The following is a 21,088-nucleotide window of genomic DNA, read 5'->3' as shown; positions in this document are numbered from 1 at the left end:
ATCATTTCATGAAATTGCCCAAGTTCTCCTTTCTTTTCCATATCACGGAAATCTGAATCAGTGACAAGGACCCACTGAGTCACACCCCAGCCAAGGGACCAGCTGAAAGCAAGCAGAGCCTGGCGAGCGGGGAGAGGCCTGAGGCCCAGCCCCGCGAGCCCCTGCTAAACACTCAGAGGCTCCTGGGGAAAGGTTACTGAAAAGCACAGAGCCCCTGGGCTGCCTGGGCTTCTCTGCCTCCTGCCTCGACTTGCAAGCTCCGTGCTCCCCAGGGAACAGTAAGTTCCTGAGAAGATAAACAGTCTCTGGTTGGAGAGAAAACAGACTTTGGATTCCAGCTTAGCTGGAGATGAAAAGAGGAAGAGAGCGGTCGGCGGGAGCAGGGACACACTGCCACGGCACAGAGCGTCTCCCCATAGAGCCGGCGCGGGGGCTGGGGGGCTGCAACCAAGCCCAGCCCCCCTGCCCTCCAAGCAGCTGACGCTTGGCCGCAGGGAACAGGATCCACCCAGGGCCTCCCGCCAGAGTACTCAGCACCAGCACTCACTCCAGGCGAGGCCTGCCAAGGATGTCTTGGGACCGGAGCCAAGTACCCTGCCTTCCTGGCCGCGGAGGCCCAACCCCGCTGGCCGGGAGTCCATCTGCCCAATGAAGGAGCGACAAGAGCCGCAGCAGGGCCAGGACCCCGGCGGGCACAAGCTCACTCTCCTCACAGGGCCCCACCAGCTCCCACATCCCTGAGCATCAGGCGTGGTGCTCGGCGACGGATGTGGGTCACCTGGGGTCTCACGGCATTTGTGGGGGAGCCGGGGCATGGAGAAGTTGTGCCTGGAACCAGGGGCTCGGAAGGGGCAGAGGCAGGATGCGGATCTAGGATGTGCCCGGGCAGACCTGAACGCTTAAGAGAGGGCCACACACGACAAATACTGATTGCATTTAAACCCAGGGCTTCCCTGGTGGCTCAGATGGTAAAGAATCCACCTGCAATGCGGGAGAACGGGGTTCCATTCCTGGGTTGGGAAGATTCCCCTGGAGGAGGGCATGGCAATCCACCACAGTATTCTTGCCTGGAAAATCCCCAGGGACAGAGGAGCCTGGCGGGCTACAGTCCATAGCGTTGCAAAGAGTTGGATACGACTGGAGCAGAGCACAAAGATGCGTTTTTTTAAGCCACTACAGCAGCAGTAGACACCAACCCCAAACTCTTCCCAAACTCCCGTCATGGAACCAGAGTAGGTGAACAGAGGGGTCCTGGGCCGGCCCGGGTAGGAGACGGAGGATGCACTGCGTCTCCCACAGACGCTCCAAGCCCACTGGCCAGACCTGCTCCTGCCCGCCCCTCTCTACGGGATGAGGGGTTCCCCAAAGCCAGGGACAAGCACACATGAGGACGGAGGCATTCTGGGTGGGAGCAGGGCGGCAGGGGTCTGTTAGGACAGGAGCCTGCAGACCACCCCTCAGGGCTGGCGGACCCCAGCGCCCTGACGTGACTGGAGGAAAGGCAGGAGCCCAGGGGACAAACCTAGACGGCATTTTAAAAAGCAGAGACCTCGCTTTGCCAACAAAGGTCCGTAGAGTCAAAACTACGGTTTTTCCAGTAGTCATGTACAGACGTGAGAGCTGGACCATAAAGAAGGCTGAGCGCCAAAGAACCGATGGTTTTTGAACTCCGGTGCTGGAGAAGACTCTTGAGAGTTCCTTGGACTGCAAGAAGATCAAACCAGTCAATCCTAAGGGAAATCAACCCTGAATATTCACCAGAAAGACTGATGCTGAAGTTTAAGCTGCAATACTTTGGCCACCTTATGTGAAGAGCTGACTCACTGGAGAAAGACCCTGATGCTGGGAAAGACTGAGGGTAGGAGGAGAAGGGGCGGCAGAGGGTGAGACGGTTGGATGGCATCACCGACTCGATGGGCATAAGTATGAACAAACCCCGGGAGACAGTTCCCCGGGAAGCCCAGTCGGCTGAGTAGCTGAATGAGCAGGAGCGTAGCCATGATGAGGGAGTCCACCTTGCTCCGGCTCTTGGTGACCGCCCCCGCAAACCCATCAGTGGGGTCTGCAGCTTCAACCACGTCTACCAACGAAGACGATATCTGCCACTTTAGATGCTGCTCCAGAGCTCAGAGAGGACGTCCAAGGGCCCACGGGGCAGAACACAGGGCCGCTGCACAGCTGGGCGGCAAGGCAGCCCCGAGGCCTGCGCCCTGGGGCCGTGTGGTGAGCAGCCTGCCGAGCCTTGCCCGGCAGCCCTGGGGGCCCCTGCCCCTGGCTCTACCTTGAACAGTAGCCAGGGAGGCTTTGCTGCTACAACCTCCCGCCTGCTCAGCAGCTCTGGAAGGTTCTGAGCCTGGCGGAAGCACTGTGGAGGGACGCTGGGCCTAGACTCCAGCCATTCCCTTGCCTGTCTCCAGACAGTGCTGCCCCTCGCCCACACAGAGACCACTGCTCAGGAACACCGTCCCTGCGGCTACTGATGGGTCCCGAGTGTCCTCTGGCTGGATTCTATGCCGCCTGAGTGTGGCGCCTGAGACATGGACTTTCCTTTGACTAAAGGCTTAAGAATACTGGAAGGAGCTGGGCCTGGGGCAGCGGGGGAGGGGGGGCGGCGCCACCTCGCCGTGAGGTTGGGACAGCGCCCTTCTCCCCGCCGCATGGTCACCCCAAGGTCCGTGCCTTGCCTGCCAGGAAGAAGGCCAGCCCTGGGGGTCCCTGCTGCTCCTGCAGCCCCAGAGCTGCTCTCTAGCAGCCAGCCAGCGAGCACCCCCGAGGCGGGCCTTCCAGGTGCGGTGCCTGACAACCACACAGCACTCCCCTGGGAGGGATGCAGGCGGCTGGGCCACACCTGTCCCCGGGGCACGTGGACTCCAGCCCCCCAGTCCAGCACTAGGGCGGTGGCGGTGTAACGGCGGCACCCTGGCGAGGGCCGCTGTCCCCACATGTGCAGGGAACTGGGGCTCAGAGACCGACAGTGGACAGTTGTCCCCTCAAGACAAAGGGCACAGCCTCCCAACCTGCCCATAGCCACCCGGCCCTCTGAGAAAGGCCCCTGCCCCAGCCAGCACGGGGGAGGGGGCTGGAGCCCACCACCACGGAGGGATAGTGGGGAGACGGGGAGGTGCGGGGAGACGGGGAGGGGCGAGGAGCTCCGGGGAGGGGGCGCGGCATGGCCGTGTGTGCGTGAGCCTGTGTGTACTGCACACGCACCCTCGTGCCTGGCGCGCCTGCTGGGTCTGTGCGTGTCCCCCGCTCGTCCCCACGCAGCGTGTCCATGTGTCTGTAGGCGCACGCCCCCGTGCCCGCCCCGCCGCCCAGCTGGCGGTGCACAGCTGGACCCGGGGGGCTGTGCGCGCCGCCCGATGAGAGGTGGCAGGTGTGTAATAAACCATTAGTCACTGTCACGTTTCCAAGCAGCGGCCTCCCCGGGAGGGGCTGCCTGTGGGCTGGCGCTGCCTGGCGGGTCTCCAGCTGTGAGCTGCGTGTCCCCTGTCCCCCGGCCGCCGGCAGGGCTGCCGCCTGACAGGGGAGCAGCTGGCTGGCGTGGGACTTGTGCTCCTGCCCTGCCCCAGGGGCCCCAGGGCAGGCGGGCAGGGCCTCGTGTGTGCCCAGCAGGGCGGGGAGGTCCTTGAGGGTCATGGCTGTGCAGCCTATCACCCAGAGCTGAGGGCGGGCTGGGACAGCAGTCTCAGGGATGCTCTGGGCTGCCTGGAGGAAGTGCCAGTGGTGAATAGGAGTTACAATCAACAGCAGGGACACCAGCCAGGATGCCGGGCTCTGGGGGAGGGGGCGCCAGGACTGCACTCGACCTGCCGAGTTCCACTCTCATACCGGCTGGTGAGCCAGGCACTCCCACTGGCCTTCCCGCCCATTCCTCAGATGAGGAAACAGGCGCAGTGCAAGGAGGCGCTTGTCCCAGGTGTCCCTGCCCACCACTCGCAGCCCCCGTTGCTGCCAGACACCCCGTCTCCCTCTGCCAAGGGCCTGGACGCCCCCGGAGGGCTGGTGGCCCATCAGCCCGTCAGCCAGCCCCTTCCCTTGCTGAGTCCACACTGCAGAAAGCAAGAGGTGGGTACCTGGGGGAACCCTGGAGATGGACTCCCAGGACCCCAGCACCATGAGCTGACTGCCCCACTCACTGACAAGCAGTGTTTCCACCAGCTGCCCCTGCAGTGGCCCAGCAACGGGGAAGGCTGCGCTGGGGGCTGTTAAGCATCGGTCCTCTTAGGGGCAGAACACGCCCAAGGAGCCACCTCACAGGGCCTTGGCCTAAGGGGCTGCTGCACGGCCCTCCCGAGGTAAGAACGCAGGTGTCCACTCACTGTTCCCATTCCAGGGCCCACGTGCCACACAACAAATGCCTCAGACTCCACGCTCACAGGCCCGACAACCAACCTGGGGCCAGCCTCTCCATCACTGGGGAAAGCAATGCGTCCAACGGGGTAGGGATAGTGGGGACAGGGTCTTGGTGGCTGGAGGGGTGGGAGTGAACGCCCATGCCGGAAAACGCCAGGCAGCACCTCGCGCGGCCGGACCCCCTCGTCCCCTCTGTCCCAAATGCGGCTACACCGGGAGCCACGTGCCTGCACGTGAGCGGTGCGTCCCCGCGGCAGGAGGGCGGGCAGCTGGACATCACATGGCACACGATGTGAAATGGAGCGCGACGGCAGCTGTGACAACAGGCGGCCTTGCAGGGCTGCGCAGGGCCCCGGAGACAAGGCTCACACCCCAGACACCAGGCCACGGGGCGCCAGGCAAACACAGGTGCGGCGGAAAAGCAAATGGGATCCTGGCGGGTTGCTCTGGGGCGACAGGGCATCCAGCTAGATGGAGAGTTCTAGGGCAGGGTCTGGTGGCTCATGGAGATAGATCCATTATGCTATTTTTTAAATGAATGAGTGAACACACTGGAATGTAGAGATTAAAAAAAAGAAACCAACAAAGGCTGTTTGTGAATTGACAGTGAGAGAGAGGGAAACGATCACACTCAAGTCACGGAGACTTGACTCCTGGCTCCCCACTAAAATGTGGCGACCCTGGGGTGGGAATCTGCACCCCAACTTCTGGGGAGGCTTCTGGTTTCTAGGAGCTGCCGGATCCACTCCAGTAGCCAGAGATGGTGAAATGCTAGCACCTACCTGTGCCCGCGAGGTCCGGTCCAGCCCCATCCAGACTGCTCTGCTGACACCGGGCTGGCCCCTGCTCCTGGCCGGCCCTGGGGCCCCTGGGCAGGCTCTCTGCTGGGGCACCCGGCCGAGGCTCGGGCTCCCGGGCGGGTGTGTGGGTGGCTGTCGACGTCTCGAGAGATGCAGACGTGACCTGGAAGGACAGGAGGGGGACGTGGTGAGTCTTGGGCACGTCTGCTTGGTGGTGCCCCAGGGTGCTGGGTACTGCCCCTCGCCCAACGGTGGCCTGGCGTCACTGTCAAGGACCTGGTGTGGCTGGCTCTGGGAGCCAGAGTGCCTCCCTCGTCCAGCAAATGCTGCCCAGGGATACCAGGCTGACCTCTAGGCGCCGGGGGTCCACCCCCAGGACCCACTGCTACCTGGGCCCCTCCGCTCTTCACAGGCCTCTGTGACAACTGCCAGCAGGTCGCACGTGTAATGACCACTCTAGCTAATCTTCAGTCCTCCCTGCAGGGCAGTCATCCTATCCCCCACCGTTGCCCTGTGTTTTTAAAAAATACTGTATCGTAAAATATGTCGCTGTTGTTTGTTATTTACTCTCTGAGTCGGGTGTGACTCTGCGACGCCAGGAACCGTACCCCACCAGGCTCCTCTGTCCACGGGATTTCCCAGGCAAGAACACTGGAGTGGGTTACATAACAAAAAGTTTACCATCTAGACCATTTTAAGGATACAATTCAGTGGCGTGAAGTTCAAACATGTGTGCAACCATCCCCCAGATCCATTTCCGGAACTTTCTCATCAGCCCAAATGGAAACGCCACACTCATTAGATGCTACTTCTCTGCTCCTGCCCCACCCCGGCACCCACCGTCCCGGCTGGTCACTCTGCCCCCGGTCCACAGGGGCGCAGGGGACTGGGGCTCAGAGAGGGGCGGCGGGAGCCTGAGGTCACAGAGCTGCCAAGACAAGGCTGACACACGTTTGGATCCTGGGCTCCTAGGCCTGAAACCCCGATAGCTCCCTGGGGGCTGGTCCCGGGGCCTGGCAAACCCCCAGTCCCTGATTACAAGCTCTGGGACTGCACGGCTGTCAGAGAACAACTTCGCGTTGATCCCGTTTTCCCAAGGATTAGGACTATAAAAGCAAAGTGCCTGAGAGAGATGGATGGTGCTCCATCCAGGCTCCGCCAGCCCCACACATGAGAGACGGGTACATTTACCATTTGTTTCCGGGAGCGCTTTAATTTATGGGATCCATATGGTGACGCTGCCCTGACCGCGGCCCCCGCAAATCCCACAGGGGTGCTGGCAGCTTAGGCTGGAGCCAGGAGGGGGTGGCGCCTGGCCCCGGCACACTTCATCCACTCCTGGCCTGCTTAGGGCTGGGGGCCCACCACACGGCGGGGAGCCTGGAGCCCCTGTAGACCCCACTCCATAGGGTTTTTGCTGCTCTGGCAAACCCTGCCATCACCACTCGGGGAAACTCTTGCCAGACGCAGCGCTGCTGTGTCCCCGTTAGTCACAGGATGACTCGCCCAGCCAACCCCGGGGACTGTCTATGGGGTGGCACCAGATCAAAGAGGGCAGTGTTCTCCAAGCTCCTGGGGGTGGGCTGGCACTGCCCTGGCCTTGACTCTGCTGTGCACTGGTGCAAAGGAGGAAGGGGTGCAGCCCGCCCCTGCCCTGCTCCTCCTCCTGGAGCACAGGGACCAGGCTCCTGCGGCGGGGAGGTGGCTGGCGATGCCTCCCAGCTCCCCGGATGGGACATGAAGAAAGCACGGAGATGCAAGGGGACAAGTGGCCGCAGTAATTGGAGGTGCCTGGATTTGAACCGTAGCAGCTGGGAGAAGACTCGGCTGTTCCAAAACAACCAGGGACATAGCCTTTAAGCAGAGAGCAGCAGATGGCAGAAGAGAATACATCCGGATGGAGGGGGTGCAGATGACAAAGACTGCAGGAACTGGAGAATAGAACTCCCCAAGGGCTGGGAAAATCCAGGCAGGCTTCCTGGAGCAGGTGGAACTGTCCTGAACTAGACCTTCAAAGAGAACAGGTTTGGAAAGGGAGGAGGAACAGGAAGGACAAGAGATTCAAACGCATATCTCTGCCCCCAGGCGGGTAAACCATTAATGAGGTACTGGGTAGGTGAGACTGTGGGGGAGGATGGCGGGGGAGATGGGCAGCACCAGTCCACCCAGCGCCCTGTGGAGGGAGCAGGCTCCATCCCACCAGGCCTGCTCTTTCAAGAGGAAGTGGGGAATCCATCTTTAAAAGCGACACCCGCGTGATTATTAAGTGTTGAAATACCCTCACATGCTTCTGGTGGGGCTGCAAACTTGTGCAGCTGCTTTGGAGACGGCCTGGCAATTCGTTAAGACCCAGAGACACAGAGTCGTCACAGGACCCAGCGACTCCACTCCTAGGCAGGTATTCTGGAAAGACAGAAGCAGACGTGCACACGAAAGCTTGCCTCTAAATGTTCATAGCAACCCTCAGTTCACAGACAAATGAATGCAGCGATGAACTTGGAGGCAGGTTCTTCCCCCATCGAGTCCTGCCAACACCCTGACCTGCAGTGGGGGCCCCCACTGAGCACGCAATGGTAGGTGTGCAAGCTGCTTACGCGTAATCCTCTGTTACACAGCAGTGGATAACTAAGACAACCCGAAAGCTCTAGAACAGGGCCCGGCCCAGAAACACACACTCCCCAGCACCATCGTGTGCCAGACACCCTCCCTCCTCGGGTCCAGCTGTCCCCACCACAAGGATTTCACCCCCTTCTCTGGGGTCTGTCAGCAGCTGCCCAGGACGCCAAGGAGGCTCAGTCACTGATAATTGCTGGGCGAGGCTGCCAGACACACGTGGGCGGGAGTATGCGCTATCTCATGCTAGCATCATCGGAGTGGGGAGGCGAAGGTTCGCGAAGGTTCTTGGCCAGACCATCGCAGGGAGGCAGAGAGCGGCCTTTCCTCACCCTTCAAGGCCAAATTTACAACAATTCCTGGCTAATAAAAAGCAGACCCTTGAACCAACACATTCACTGTGTCTTCTCGCTACCAGAGCCCAGAGCTCCAAGCTCACGGCCTGACTTAATGTGCTATTGGGAGGGGGGGCCTGGGACATACATTGCTCCCTGCCCTGGGGACCCTGGAAATTGGCAGCATCCCAGAGAGTCCATGGGGCCCTGTGGAGCGAGCAGGATAAACTTTATTGTCCCCTTTATTTCCCTGGACTGGGGCCACCACATTTAAAGCATTAGTTAACAGGGAAAGGAAAAAAGGGGGGGTGGGAATTTCCAGGGTTCTTTACCATAAAAGGGATCTGCAGCCCACCACTGAATATCCTAATGAGATCTTGCCTTGTTACACTTTCTCTGGGGAGCTAAGTGATTTCTGCAGAGCTCCGATTCCAGGTAAATTCGCAGGTAGGGATGATGGTGGCCGGGGGCGTGGGGGGCGGGGTGCGGGGAAAGAGCAGACACAGCATCATGGCTACAGAAAGGAGAACCATGTATCAGGCTTGTCAGCACCAGGGTATTTGATGGATCATATTAGTCCTCGGGCTCCCCAAGTCTGGGAACTCCTGCTCTATTGTTCTGTAGAATTGTTTTATTGAGATAAAATCCATATAGTATACTATTCACCCATGGAAAGTATACAATTCAGGGGCTTTGAGTATAATCACAGACTTGCATGACCACCAACAGCATGCATCTAGGACGTCCCCATCACCCTGTTCCCCGCCCCCCCCCCCCAGCCCCAGCAGCTGCTCATCTCCTTCCATCCTCGCAGGCGTGCCTCCTCTGGACACTGCATATAGACAGAATCCTCCACCATGTAGCCCTCTGAGTCTGGCTTCTTTTGCTCGGCATAATGTTTCTCAGACTTGCCCACGTGGTAGAGTGTAAATCATGTATTTTTAAAAACAAAGGCAGTTCCAGTTTGAGGGCCCACAGCAGCCCAGAGGCCACTGGACAAGACGCCAGGACTTCCCTCTCTGGCAGCCCCGCCAACTGACTGTTCCCAGGGCCCACTTCCCTCTCCGTACCACCCCACCCCCAACCCCGGCACCCAGCCAGACTCTCCGGCTTCCTGCAGAGCGACAGGGTCAGGCACTGGGTTCTGGGTTCTCTCCACTGGTTTCCAGCTGGGAGATCTTGGCAAAGTGACTTAACCTCTCTGGGCCTGTTTCCCCTTCTGTAGAATGGATTAACAACCCAGCGAAGTCTGACTCCCAGAGGCAAGTGGAGGGGATGAGTTCTTTCTGCTAAAGCACATAGTAGGTGCTCAAGAAATGGCCGCTTATCTCAAGACCTAACCACATAAGCATCAGGAACAAGAGCCAAAGGGGTGTCGGGGCCGGGGGACTCCACAGAGCCTGGAAGGATGTGTGCTGGAGAAGGCATCACAGCCTTGGCCTTGGCCTTGGGGGGCCCCAGCTGGCCTCTGGGCACTTTTGGCCTCAGTTGGCAGGGCTGCCTTCTAGGTCCCCTCAACCACTGCGGGCGCAGAGCCTGAGGCAGTTCTGGAGTCCCTGAAGTCATGGGGTAGGATCTGGGGTGTGAGACTCCCATTTTTCCTGATCACCTCGAATCTTCTCTTTCCTCCAAATCGGCTCAACATACACTTCAGGAAGCCAGGCTTGCCAATCCTGAATAAAGCAAAGATGGGCCTGAATCCTGGGTGCCGCCTGCCTGCAGCCACAACTAAGAGTAACAGACGAGTCATGACTGCTCGGACTTCAGCTTACGTCTCGGGGAAATGGGCCAGTGATGCCCTAGCCGAGCTTCACAGAGCGCTTGCCCTGTGCCAGGAGTCCACCCTGCACTTGCTGTCAGTAGCCAGCGTCATTCTCCCAACAGCCCTCCCTTAATGCCTGCTTTGCAGGGGAGGAAACCGAGGCACAGAGAAGTCAAGTCAGCTGCCCAAGCTCACCCAGCTGGCCATGGTCAGAGCGCCCACAGCGCAGGCACCAGGGGGTCCTCACTGCACACCAGCAGGGCCTGACTCACGATGGCTCAGCAGACACACGGCAGCCCGGATTGCGGGTGAGCGGGTGGGCTGTGGAGGGTCTATCTCAAGAGCAAGGCTGGGAGGGGAGGCAGAACTGAGCTGCCAGAGAGGGACGAGGAGACACCAGCATGCGACGGCGCCCACAGACACAGCATCACTGGCCCTTGGCCCCAAGGAGTGATCAGATATGGGCGGGAGGCCCGGGCCAGGGGAAAAGAGCCACCTCCCCCACAAACAGGAGTGGCTGGGGGCCTGCGTTGGCTCGAGGGTGGGTGGGCACCGCCCAGCTGGTGGGAGACCCTGCCATGGGCCGGGGACCTGTGGGTCACAGGCCTGGAGCTATCTGTCTGGGAGGGAATAAGGGCACACGGGCCAGCCCTACCATGAGGACCCTCCCCCCATTTTCCTGGCACCCCCCACGAGAGCCCACCCACAAAGATGCACTCAAGCCTCTCTGAGGGTCTTCTTCTCCTGTGCTGCAAGCTGGGGCATCAGAGGCCTAAGACCAGTATTTTATGCCCCTTAATTCTCTGTAATAGCTCCTTAATGGTGAGCAGAGAACTCCAAACACTTCAGGAAAGGGGACGATAAAGCTCCGGGTCAGGGGGAGACAGAGCTGCTGAACGCACAGTCCCCGACAGGCAGACAACGAACGGGTTATTAAGCGTGCGGGGCAGACCGGGCGTAATTGGAAAGTTATTAGATATGGAATACACACAGCACCCAGTAAATGAGTAATCAGGGGCTAATTAAGCTCACGCGACACGGCAGATCGTGCGGGAGAGGCTGGTGGCTGCCACATCTGTGGCAGCAATTAGGGGCGCTCCGGCTGCGGCGCCCGCGGGGAGGGGGCGTCGCCGGCTCGGGCGGAGTCCCAGCCGGGGGTCCCAATCCCACTCTTCCCCCAGCCTAGTCCCGCCAGGTGTTCCCGCGTCTCAGGGCCGAGAGGCGGGATGGGGAGGCTCATCCAGCCTTGAGGACACAAGGTCCAGGACTCAGAAAAAGAGACAGAAGGAAGGTTTTTGTCCCTGGCTGCACATCTGGCCAGGAGAGGACTCGCTGAAGCCTCCTGAGGGGATAGACACAGTCATAAGGGTCCCCCCAAGTGACCTGCAAAGTGTGTGCACAGAGTCACCTCTGAGCGCTTCGCTGGAGTTTTGCCAGGCGGGCCAGCCTAGGGGCATGACCAGCCCATTTTATAGATGGGGAAACGGCGGCTAAGAGGACCAGAAGGGGACGGAACTCACCCACCCTGGTTCCCCTGCAGCAGGCACAGACACTGCCTCCCAAGTGTCTGGGAAAGACAGGGGCACTGCTGTTTCTCAGGAGACTGGAGCAGTTACGTGGACGAAGGGAGCGACCGTCTGGGTTCCTCCAAACTGGGTGACCTTATGCATGCTTCTGAATGTCTCTGAGCCTCATCGTTTTCATCTGCAAAGGGGGTGCTGACTGTCACACCCACAGCACATGGCAGTCGTGAGGATTCCAAAGTTAACATTTGTGCAGTCCAGCCCAGGCCTGACACACGGACGTCATGAATGCATTTGCTAAAGCCAAAAGAGAAGAAACCCCACTCCCAATGCCACAAAGAGAACGAGAAAGCCCCTAGTTCAAGACCCGGGGGCTGCCAGAGCTGAAGAGAATCCGAATTTAGCCGAAACTAGGCACTCTTTCCGAGCCAGGAGCCAGTCTGTCCCTGAAGGGTCCCAGCAAAAGGGCAGGAGACTTGGGACAAAAATGTCTTTCACTGGTCACAGGTATACATTGACTGCACCTACTGAGCGCCAGGCCCCACACCCGTGACACCCAGTGGGTGTCAGCCCATTACGCCTTAGCTCTGGCGGGGGGCAGGAACTGTTGGGCCCCATTACACAGATGGGGAAACAGACCCAGAATGGTTGGCTCATGGCTGTGTCTGGATGGCGCAGGTGGGGCATGATTTCTCTGGAGAAAAGAAAAGCCAGAGTCTGGGACTTCCTGGTGGGCCAGTGGTTAAGAATCCACCTTGCAGTGCAGGGGACGTGGGTTCAATCCCTAGTTCAGGGAACTAAGATCCCATGTGCTGTGGAGCAACTGAGCCCATGCGTCACAGCTAGAGAATCCGTGTGCCACTATGAAAGATACAGCAGGATGCCACAAAGATCCTGCATGCCACAGCTAAGAACTGATGCAGCCAAATAAGTCAGTAAATATTACGAAAAGAAAGCAGGAAAGCAAACCGGAGTCTGTTGCTAACAGCACCCAGAGTGTCGAGAGACACACCTGGGTGGGGCAGGTGCAGCTGGATGCACAGGACCCCAGGGAGACTGGAGCTGGCCAGAGGTGGGCAAGCCCAACTTATGCTGCTTCTGTGGCTGAATGGGACCTTCGGAAGGCCTGAGCCCGGCCCCTCGCTCAAGGGAGGCCTCTGGGCCAGCTGACTCCCTTGTCTGGCCAGGGGCAGGGCAGGGGTCTGCAGGGAGGAATGCAGTTTCCAGAGGCAAGCTTGCTGCCCCCTGACTGCCATGCTGCAGGGCGTGTGGGTGGTGATGCTGGGAGAATCCAGCTCAGGCCCAAGGTCAGGGACTAGGCCCTCCAGGGTCTGGGGGCCCCTGGAAGCCAGCAGGGGGAGCAGGCTGATCTCAGACCAATGACTGCCCAACCCCTGGCTCTCCGGGGCTCCCCTCCTACTCCTGTGGTGCTCTCTCACCTCCTCCTGCCTCCCAGGGAAAGAGTGTCCCACCAGTTTCTGGGCACACAGCCCTCCTCACTTCAGCCCAGCCACGCCTGAGCCTGAGCCAACTTTCCAGAATACCACACTCAACCGGCCTGCACAAAATCCTTCCTGACCCCTCCGCGGGACATCTGAGAGCCACGTGATTTGGGCCAGCCTAGCTTCTCACACGTTATGCCTCACATCCACCTAACCACCTGACCAACCCTGCCTCCGTCCATCCATCCTTCCACTTGTCTATCTGACTGTCCATCCATCTATCCATCCAACCGTCCATCAATCCTTCCATCTATCTATCCAATCGTCCAGTCAACCATCCATCCATCTAATAAACATTTATTAGGCACCTACTATTGCCAGGCATTGTGCCTGAGATACAACAGCCAACAGAACAGGTGAACATCCCTGCCCTTAAGAAGGTGACATTCTGGGGGCTTCTCCAGCGGTCCAGTGGTTAGGAACCAGCCTTGCAACGCTGGGGGCGTGGGTTTGATCCCTGGGCCAGGGAACTAAGATCGCACATGCTGTGGGCCAACTAAGCCTGTGTGTGGCAACGGCTGAGCCCACCTGCCCTAGAGGCTCCACAGAGCTCTGTCTAGTGCCACAGCCAGAGGGTCCATGCACTGCAAGGAAAAGATCCCGCAGAGCACAACCAGGATCCCATGTGCGGCAACGAGGACCCAATACAGCCAAATAAACGCATTAAAGAAAAAGAGTACAGGGAGGTTCGTTACAATATTCTCCCCCACTTCTGTAGACTCTTTTTTTTAACTTAAAAAAAAAAAAAAAAGGTGACATTCTGGTTGGGGAAGACAGACTCAATAAATCCATACTGACATGTCAGTTGGTAGGAGGTACCAGAAGGACAAACAGGAGAAGGGGACAGGGAGGGGGAGCGTGGCCAGAGTTAGAACTTTCCATAGGCTGGCCCCATTGAAAAGGGACATTGTGCAAAGACTTGAAGGAAACAAGAAGGCTAGCCATGGAGATAGATACCTGCAGGAAGAGTGTTCCAGGAAGTCAGTCAGTTCAGTTGCTCAGTTGTGTCCGACTCTGCGACCCCATGGACTGCAGTATGCCAGGCCTCCCTGTCCATCACCAACTCCTGGAGTTTACTCAAACTCATGTCCATCAAGTCAGTGATGCCATCCAACCATCTCATCCTCTGTCGTCCCCTTCTCTTCCCCCCTTCAATCTTTCCCAGCATCAGGGTCTTTTCTAATGAATCAGTTCTTCACATCAGGTGGCCAAAGTATTGGTGTTTCAGCTTCAGCATGAGTCCTTCCAATGAATATTCAGGACTGATCTCCTTTAGGATGCACTGGTTGGATCTCCTTGCAGTCCAAGGGACTCTCAAGAGTCTTCTCCAACACCACGGTTCAAAAGCATCAATTCTTCAGGACATTAACGTTCCAGGAAGAAGGAACAGCAAACAAGGTTCCCGAGGTGGGGAGCATGTGTGCAGACCTTTCGTGAAAAGGCCAGACGGTCTGGGCTCGCTCCCTTCCGCTCCCCGGCAGGCGTTCTGCAGGGCCTGGGAGCTGAGTGCCTTCGTGCACTCACCACCTCTCTGGGCTTTGGCTTCCCCATTTGTAAAATGGCAAGGTCTCCCTAGGTTCGAGGTTCAGGGTTGAGTACAACACAGGGGTCTGCTCACAAGCCACTGTCATGTCCATGAGTCCCCCTCTCACCCCAAAATGCCCTCTCCTCCTCCTCAAGTCCCTGCCTCCTTTCCAGCCAAGAGTCTGCCCCGAACCCTGGACTCTCCCCAGCTCCCCTTCCCAGGCAGAGGCAGACCCTCCCCTGAACCACCTCCAGTAGAGCCCTCATCTGAGTACCACTGATTCAGGGGTTATGCTTCTGGCCCCTCAAGACTGTCCTTGCCCTGAACAGCACTTGGTAACTTCAAGGCCTGGCAGTATCCCCAACACAACACAAAGAGGAGACATCTAAGTTGTGGAAGGAACCACTGGTGGTGTGGGGAACCGCGTTTCAGGCACAGGGAACAGCCGTGCAAAGGCCCCGAGGCAGGAGAGTGCCTGGTGTGACTGAGGGTCAGCAATGGGGACCACGTGGCTGGGCCCCTGACGGACTCGGGCTCTCATTCAGAGTAAGAGGGAAGCCAGGAGGGTTCCAAGTCAAGGACAGATGCGATCTGACTTTCGCTTTAACTTTTGACGATGAGATGCTTCTAGATTCACATGTAGTCATAAGAAACAATATCCGGAGAGCCTGCGCACCCTCGGCTGTTTCCCCAAAGGTAACATCTTACAAAACCAGAGCCAAGGTCACAGGAAGGAACTAGCAGGACAACTTGCCTCTATTGTGCACGCTTCCCCAGTGGGACCTGGACTTGCACGGGCGTGTGCATTCTGTTCTCCAGAGTGTTATCGCCAGCATTGGCTCCTACAAACACCTCCACCACAGGGACAGGCAGCAGTCCCACCCTCAGCATCCCCCGGGACGCCCCCTGATAAGCACACCCCCCTCCCTCCTGCCCCAGACCCAGACACCCAGCCCCGCCAGCCGCTGATCTGTTCTCCATTTCTACGTTCTGCCGTTCCAGGCATGTTATGTAAACGCAATCACACAGTCTGTAACCCTTTGGGACTGTTCCCGCTCAGCACAGCTCCCTGGAGGTTCACCAGGTTGGCAGGCATTTTGGTGGTTTGTTCTTTTTTATTATGGAAGTCATCATCCACGGCGTGGCCATCCCTCGTCTTGGGGGCCTGTTGCCTGGTTTCAGTAGAGAGAAGCCGGTTCCCTGCAGGTTGAGGGGCTTCTTCTGTCCCATCCCAGGCTCCTGTCCCACCACGGCCCTGCCCCTCCTCCCATCTTCAGAATCTGTGCCTGGTTTACCTGCCAGCTCCCTGTCCAGGGCCTGCCCCCTCCATCTGGGAACCAGCACCCTGCTCATCAGGTGTGATGTGCCCCTACACCACCCCACACAGCCTCTTTAGATGCCCCAAACTGGGGAGGTCAGGGGGCCTGTCAACCCAAGGCTTCTGGAGCGCTCCTGGTTCAGATGCGGATCAGAGATGTTTAGCAACCTGCCAAACGCCACACAACTGGAAAACGGGCTGACGCCCACCCTGGCGTGCTTCAGTTGCATCAGAGATGGGTTCCGAGGACAGGGTGAGAGAGCAGGGTGGTGCGAGGGCTACCCTGGACTCTGGGGGCTCAGCTCGACCCCGTGCCTCCACCGAGGGGGCCTTGGCAGCTGCAGGTAAACGAGACACAATCCCTGCGGAGGGAACTGTGCTGTCTCACCCGGGCAGTCAGTTTATCAAGCGCTGACAGTGCATTAGCTAAGTGATCACTAGACTATTAATTTTTTTCCCCAGCCCTTGCCAGGGGTATTACAGTGAAAAATGGCAGCTTAACCGCAGGGAAATTCTTCAGGGTGACAAAAATAAAAATAGCTCTAATTGAAGTTGATAGAAATTATACCCTTTAAAAACACACGTCGGGGTGCACTGGCTGTATTGTAAATTAACACGGGGGCAGGGCTTCTGACACAAGACGATGGCGACACAGTGACAGCCACAGCAAACAGCCTCCCATCTTCCGGGCCGCGGCTCAGCAGCCTTGGGGGGCGGCGGGCCTGGCTGGAGGCCGGCGCCCGGGTCGGGGGTCGGGTGGGGGCTGGCAGTTGTGGCCTCGCTCGCAACCCAGCCCCTGCCGAGGGGCAGCTGGCAGGATGCGGCCAGGGCCACTTCGGGGAGCCCTGGGTGTCCTGGGGTGCTGCAGGCCCTCCTGGGAGCAGAGGGGGCCAAGCCCTCAGCAAGCCAGGCTGGCGCTCCAGCACCACGGCCACCGCGGGGCCCGGCTTGCAACGCTGGAGGCCAATGTGAAACTCGGCCATGAGAACGTGTTCATCACGGAGGCCCCAGCCCATCAGACGGAGCCTGCGTGCTCTGGTCTCGGCGGTGAAGCGTCCCCCGGCAGCCAAGGGGCTTCAGTGCAGCGCATGAAAGAATGATAAATATAATGGCGATAAAATACTAATAATCACAGGCGGAGCATCTGCTCGGCGCACCACACTGTTTCAAGTACTTTCCACATGTTTTAATTCACTTAATCCTCGACACAACCGGTGAGGCAAACACGGTCATTACCATCATCACGTTCCAGACGAGGAAGCGCGTCTGGAGGCCCGGACAGGCTGTGTAGCCCGCCTGCAGGGACAGTCAGTCACTCGGCCCCCTCTAGGCTGGCCTCCGAAGCCCCCTGCCCAGGGCCCCTGAGCCCAGCAGAGGACGGGCCCCCGGCCAGCAGGTCTCCAGAGGAGCCGCCCTCAGAACGTGGCACGGGCAGCGGCGTCAGCGCGGGCCCTCCCTGCACACGCACGAAACAGGAAAACCAGACTCCATACCACGCCTGCTTACTCGGCTTTCTCCTTCGTGGTCTATCACTCTGGCTTCCAGTTAAGAATGTTTCCGGTCGTCTGAAATAGACAGGATAGCTCATTCTCCAAGCTTGGCCTCTAAGGGTCTAGCACTCTTCCTTTCCTACAGAGATGAGCAGCTGCAGAACAGCGAGCAGCGCTTGCCCTGTTGGAGGTTTACAGGCATCACGAGCTGACTTCTGTGGACAGAACGTGCAAGAACAAAGGATTCCAACACCCAGAGGTTTGCAACAACAAGCCACGCCCTTCCCTCATCTTGACTTTACTTATTCACTTATTTCACTCTCATTTATTTTTTTTGCCACACCGAGTGGCATGCAGGGTCCCAGCTCCCTGACTAGGGCTGGAACGCGTACAGCCTGCAGTGAAAGCCAAGTCTGAACCACTGAACTGCTGGGGAATGTCCCACTTTGACTTGACAAGGACTTTGCTGAGACCCTTTGGGGAATTTGGGGTTTGCAGGGCGTGAGCCACCCGTCTCCTTGTACGGCCCTGCAATAAACCTTTTTCTGCTCCAAACTCGGATGGTTCGGTATTGTTTGATCTCACTTGTGTGCCGCACACAAAAACCCGCGTGTGGTGACACACACTTATTTTCACACGGCTTGTGCAATTTACTTCTATTTTGGCTTCACCTTTACTGAGGTTGAGAATTCACTTAAGCCTCCTATAGTTTCCAACAACTTAAAACTGTGCTGGGTATTATGCATTGGCCGGGGGTCGGGGAGGGGGGCGGTAAAGAAAAAAACAGACTTAACAATTAATTTTGGAATACTTATCGGGCCCTTGCCCCAATAAATGCCAGGCACTGTTCTAGGCACTGGAGATTCATAGCACAATGAGGAAAGTTCCAGGCCTCTTGCTGCTGACGTTTGAAAAGGTTGAAGAAATAATTACAGAGCCACTCATTCCAGGTCCACAGGCAAAGACAGAAGCCACCAAAAATGAAAATCTAAACACCATCTTATGATGGAAAGACACAAGTCAAAAATCTAAGAATCTGACCTGCAAATGATTCTAAGCTTATTCTTTTAAAAAGAATAAAGGGAAAGATTAGAAGGAATCTCTCATTTTCTCTCTCTCTCTCCCTGAGTGTGTGTGTCTACACACACACACACCATTTCCAGGGAGAGAAATCTAATAATGGGAGAAACCTTGAGAAGAGCGATTTTCATGGCTTTGCACTGCTGTCTTCCCTGAAAAGATCTGGAGGGAATAATTGACTGGAGTGAGTCTTGACTGAGGTGGAAAAGGGGAAAAGTAAACGTGGGAAATGCAGACAGGAGCTTCCAGAAGGGGCATCGCACACGGGCAAGTCCTGCAGGGCCGGGTCAGCTCTGCCCACAGTTGGTCCAGAAAAATCTCGGGAGACATGGGAGCAGACCCCGGCCGGCACAGACATGCATGCCTCTCTCCCAGGAGAGAACGAAGCCCCAGGATGGAAGTGATAGGACTGCTGGCCTGGCATCACACCCAGGTCGACCCCAGAACACATCGTCGGGTGGGGGCGGGGAGTGACTCCGCAACCACGGTGAAGAGCACCGGAGGACTCCGGGCTCCTGGCCGGTCTGCGGGAGGGGACGTGACTTCCGAGCCGGGAGAGGAAGTGGCTGCAAGCGACCTCTGTGACCCCGCACGACGTTCACTCTGGCCACAGCAGCCACCTGGGTTAGCCCCAGTCACCTGGGGGCACAGGCACCCCCGTGCTGACCTCCCAGGGCCCCTGCCTGAAGGATAAGAGTGGGATGCCAGTGGGAGGAGCTGTGACCCAGCCCACCACATGCCTGGCCGCACTCTGCACGTCACCTTATTTCATTCTTAAGCCGCCATATCAGTAACAATCCACAGTAGCCTCCACCTATTAAAGCTTGCCTAGAGGGCAGTAACTCCTTCCCTATGGGCTGTGTGGCCCAGGGAAGTTACTAAACCTCTCTGGGTCCCAGCTTCCTCACCTGTAAAATGGTCATAATGACAGTACCAGCTTCATAAGAAAGGAAAAAAAAAGACACAGGTACTCAGAACGCCACCTGGCCCTCAGGAGCTGCTCAGGAAAGCCCGGATGATTTTATTTTCCTTGAGATAACTACTTAATGTCATTTGACTTAGGTACCAAGCACTGTTCAAACACGATGCATCTTGACTGGCTTGATCCTCCTAACACGCCCATGCAGCAGGTTCTACTGTATCACATGCCCACTTTATGGATGAGGAGACCAAGGCACAGAGCTGGTAAGTCAGCTGCCCCAGGTCACACAGCACCAGCTCTGCACCCAGATGCTGTCACGCTTGCCATCATCCTGGTCTCTACCATTAACCTTCTCATAACACCGTCCCCCAGAACACCCCGGGAAGTTCAGAGGGTGCTCAGGGACCCCCACAGTACAAATGACATTAAGCAATTTCATACAAACAGCTGGTTAGAGGTAAGGCAAGAAGATGAAGGCAAGTCTGGAGACGCAGAGGGGTGAAGATCATAGTGTGACAATCAGGAGAAAAAAGCCAGCGTAAGATGGGCTGGGGTGCGGGGGTGAGGGTGCGTCACCCCTTCTGTGGGAGGCAAAGGGCCCTGACTCCCGGGACAGGGGAAGGACGGGGAGCCTGGGAGCGGGAGGCTCCGGGAACAGGAGGGGCCCTTCCTCAGTTCCGCACCCGCTTTCCAGATCTTTATTTTGATGCTGCGTTCCTTTTGATCATCATGAAAAAGGAAAACCACCACTGGCACCTCGCGAGCGGAGGGGCTGGCGTGATCGGGAAGGGCTGGGAAGGCGCACAGGAGCCGGCTTTGTTTGAGTAATCTCTGTCTCACTGCAGAGATGAATGGGAGCTTGGGGAAGTCTCCAGCACCCTCAAATCTCCGAGGGGAGAGGAACCTGAAATGTCATCTGCCTCCTGCTTCTCAAACTCGGGATATGTCCCACATAAGAGCAATTTTTTAAAAAAAGGGAATGGAATAGGAAAAAAAAATATTGGCATGCACCATATGTAGTAAAAATACCATTTTGTGAAACAGGTTTCAGGCACTGATGTATGTCAGCGTCACCTGGAACCTGGGCACCGAGGACCCCCACACCTTGTATGTAGAGCCCACCCTTCTTCTGGCCCTGCCCCCAGGAGGCTCCACGGGCCACACCCCGCCGCCACTCTGCCCTCAGACCCTGCCCCCTGTTCCGGGACCCCGGGGTCCCTGCTTGCGTGCCCAAGTCCATGCTCAGAGCTGTGCAGGCCTCCCTCCAGTGCACCTGCTGAGACGACCACCCCGTGAGAGAGCCCCCCGGAAGGGCCATCAAAGGGCAGCAGGACTGGAACTTGGGCCAGCAGGCTGGGTGTCCACTTGCGGGAGCCTTGTGTCCTGCGGGCCACAGTGCTGGACAAAAGACGGGACGGGCACGAGTCTCTGCCCACCGTCCCCAACCCCCAGGTGCTGGAGGCAGACCTGGCGCGTGTGCATGCATGTGTACACGTGTGGGCGTGCAGGCAGAGGCATGCATGTCTGTGTGCATGCCTGAGTGTGCACGCACATGCCTGTGTCCATGCGGGCATGTATGTGTGCACACGTGTACATGCACGCACCACTAAGCACGCGCATACACATGAACTGCACTGTGTAAGCATGCAGGCATGCACACACACGTGTGTGCATATATGTATGTGTGTGCATGTGAACCAAATGTGTGGCTCTGGCGTGGGGTTGCGTGCGCCCATGTACCTGGTATGTGAGCATGTGGTGTGCTCCTCTGCACACGTGTGGGCGTGTGTGGGAGTGCACATGTAATGCACTGTCCGCGTTCGGCAGAGCACAGTCCAGCAGCTGGAGGGGGCCGCCTGGTC

The 21,088-nt window shown here is 57.9% G+C and overlaps 1 protein-coding gene across 10 annotated transcripts in view; it reads right to left on the bottom strand.

Annotated features, from left to right (window-relative positions):
• Positions 1–21,088, bottom strand: part of GSE1 (Gse1 coiled-coil protein) — a 391,542-nt gene that overhangs the window by 241,209 nt on the left and 129,245 nt on the right. For all 10 annotated transcript variants that reach the window (XR_011248536.1, XR_011248535.1, XM_069549668.1 and 7 more), the window contains exon 2: positions 5,139–5,319. Coding sequence is in view for 7 of the 10 variants with exons in the window: in XM_069549668.1 (XP_069405769.1) it covers positions 5,139–5,319 (181 nt within the window). In the remaining 3 variants the exon portion in view is untranslated. The remainder of the gene's footprint in view (positions 1–5,138; positions 5,320–21,088) is intronic.

The sequence above is a fragment of the Ovis canadensis genome, chromosome 14 (assembly GCF_042477335.2).
Source record: "Ovis canadensis isolate MfBH-ARS-UI-01 breed Bighorn chromosome 14, ARS-UI_OviCan_v2, whole genome shotgun sequence".
Lineage (NCBI taxonomy): Eukaryota > Metazoa > Chordata > Mammalia > Artiodactyla > Bovidae > Ovis > Ovis canadensis.
This window is presented reverse-complemented; position numbering and strand designations above follow the sequence as displayed.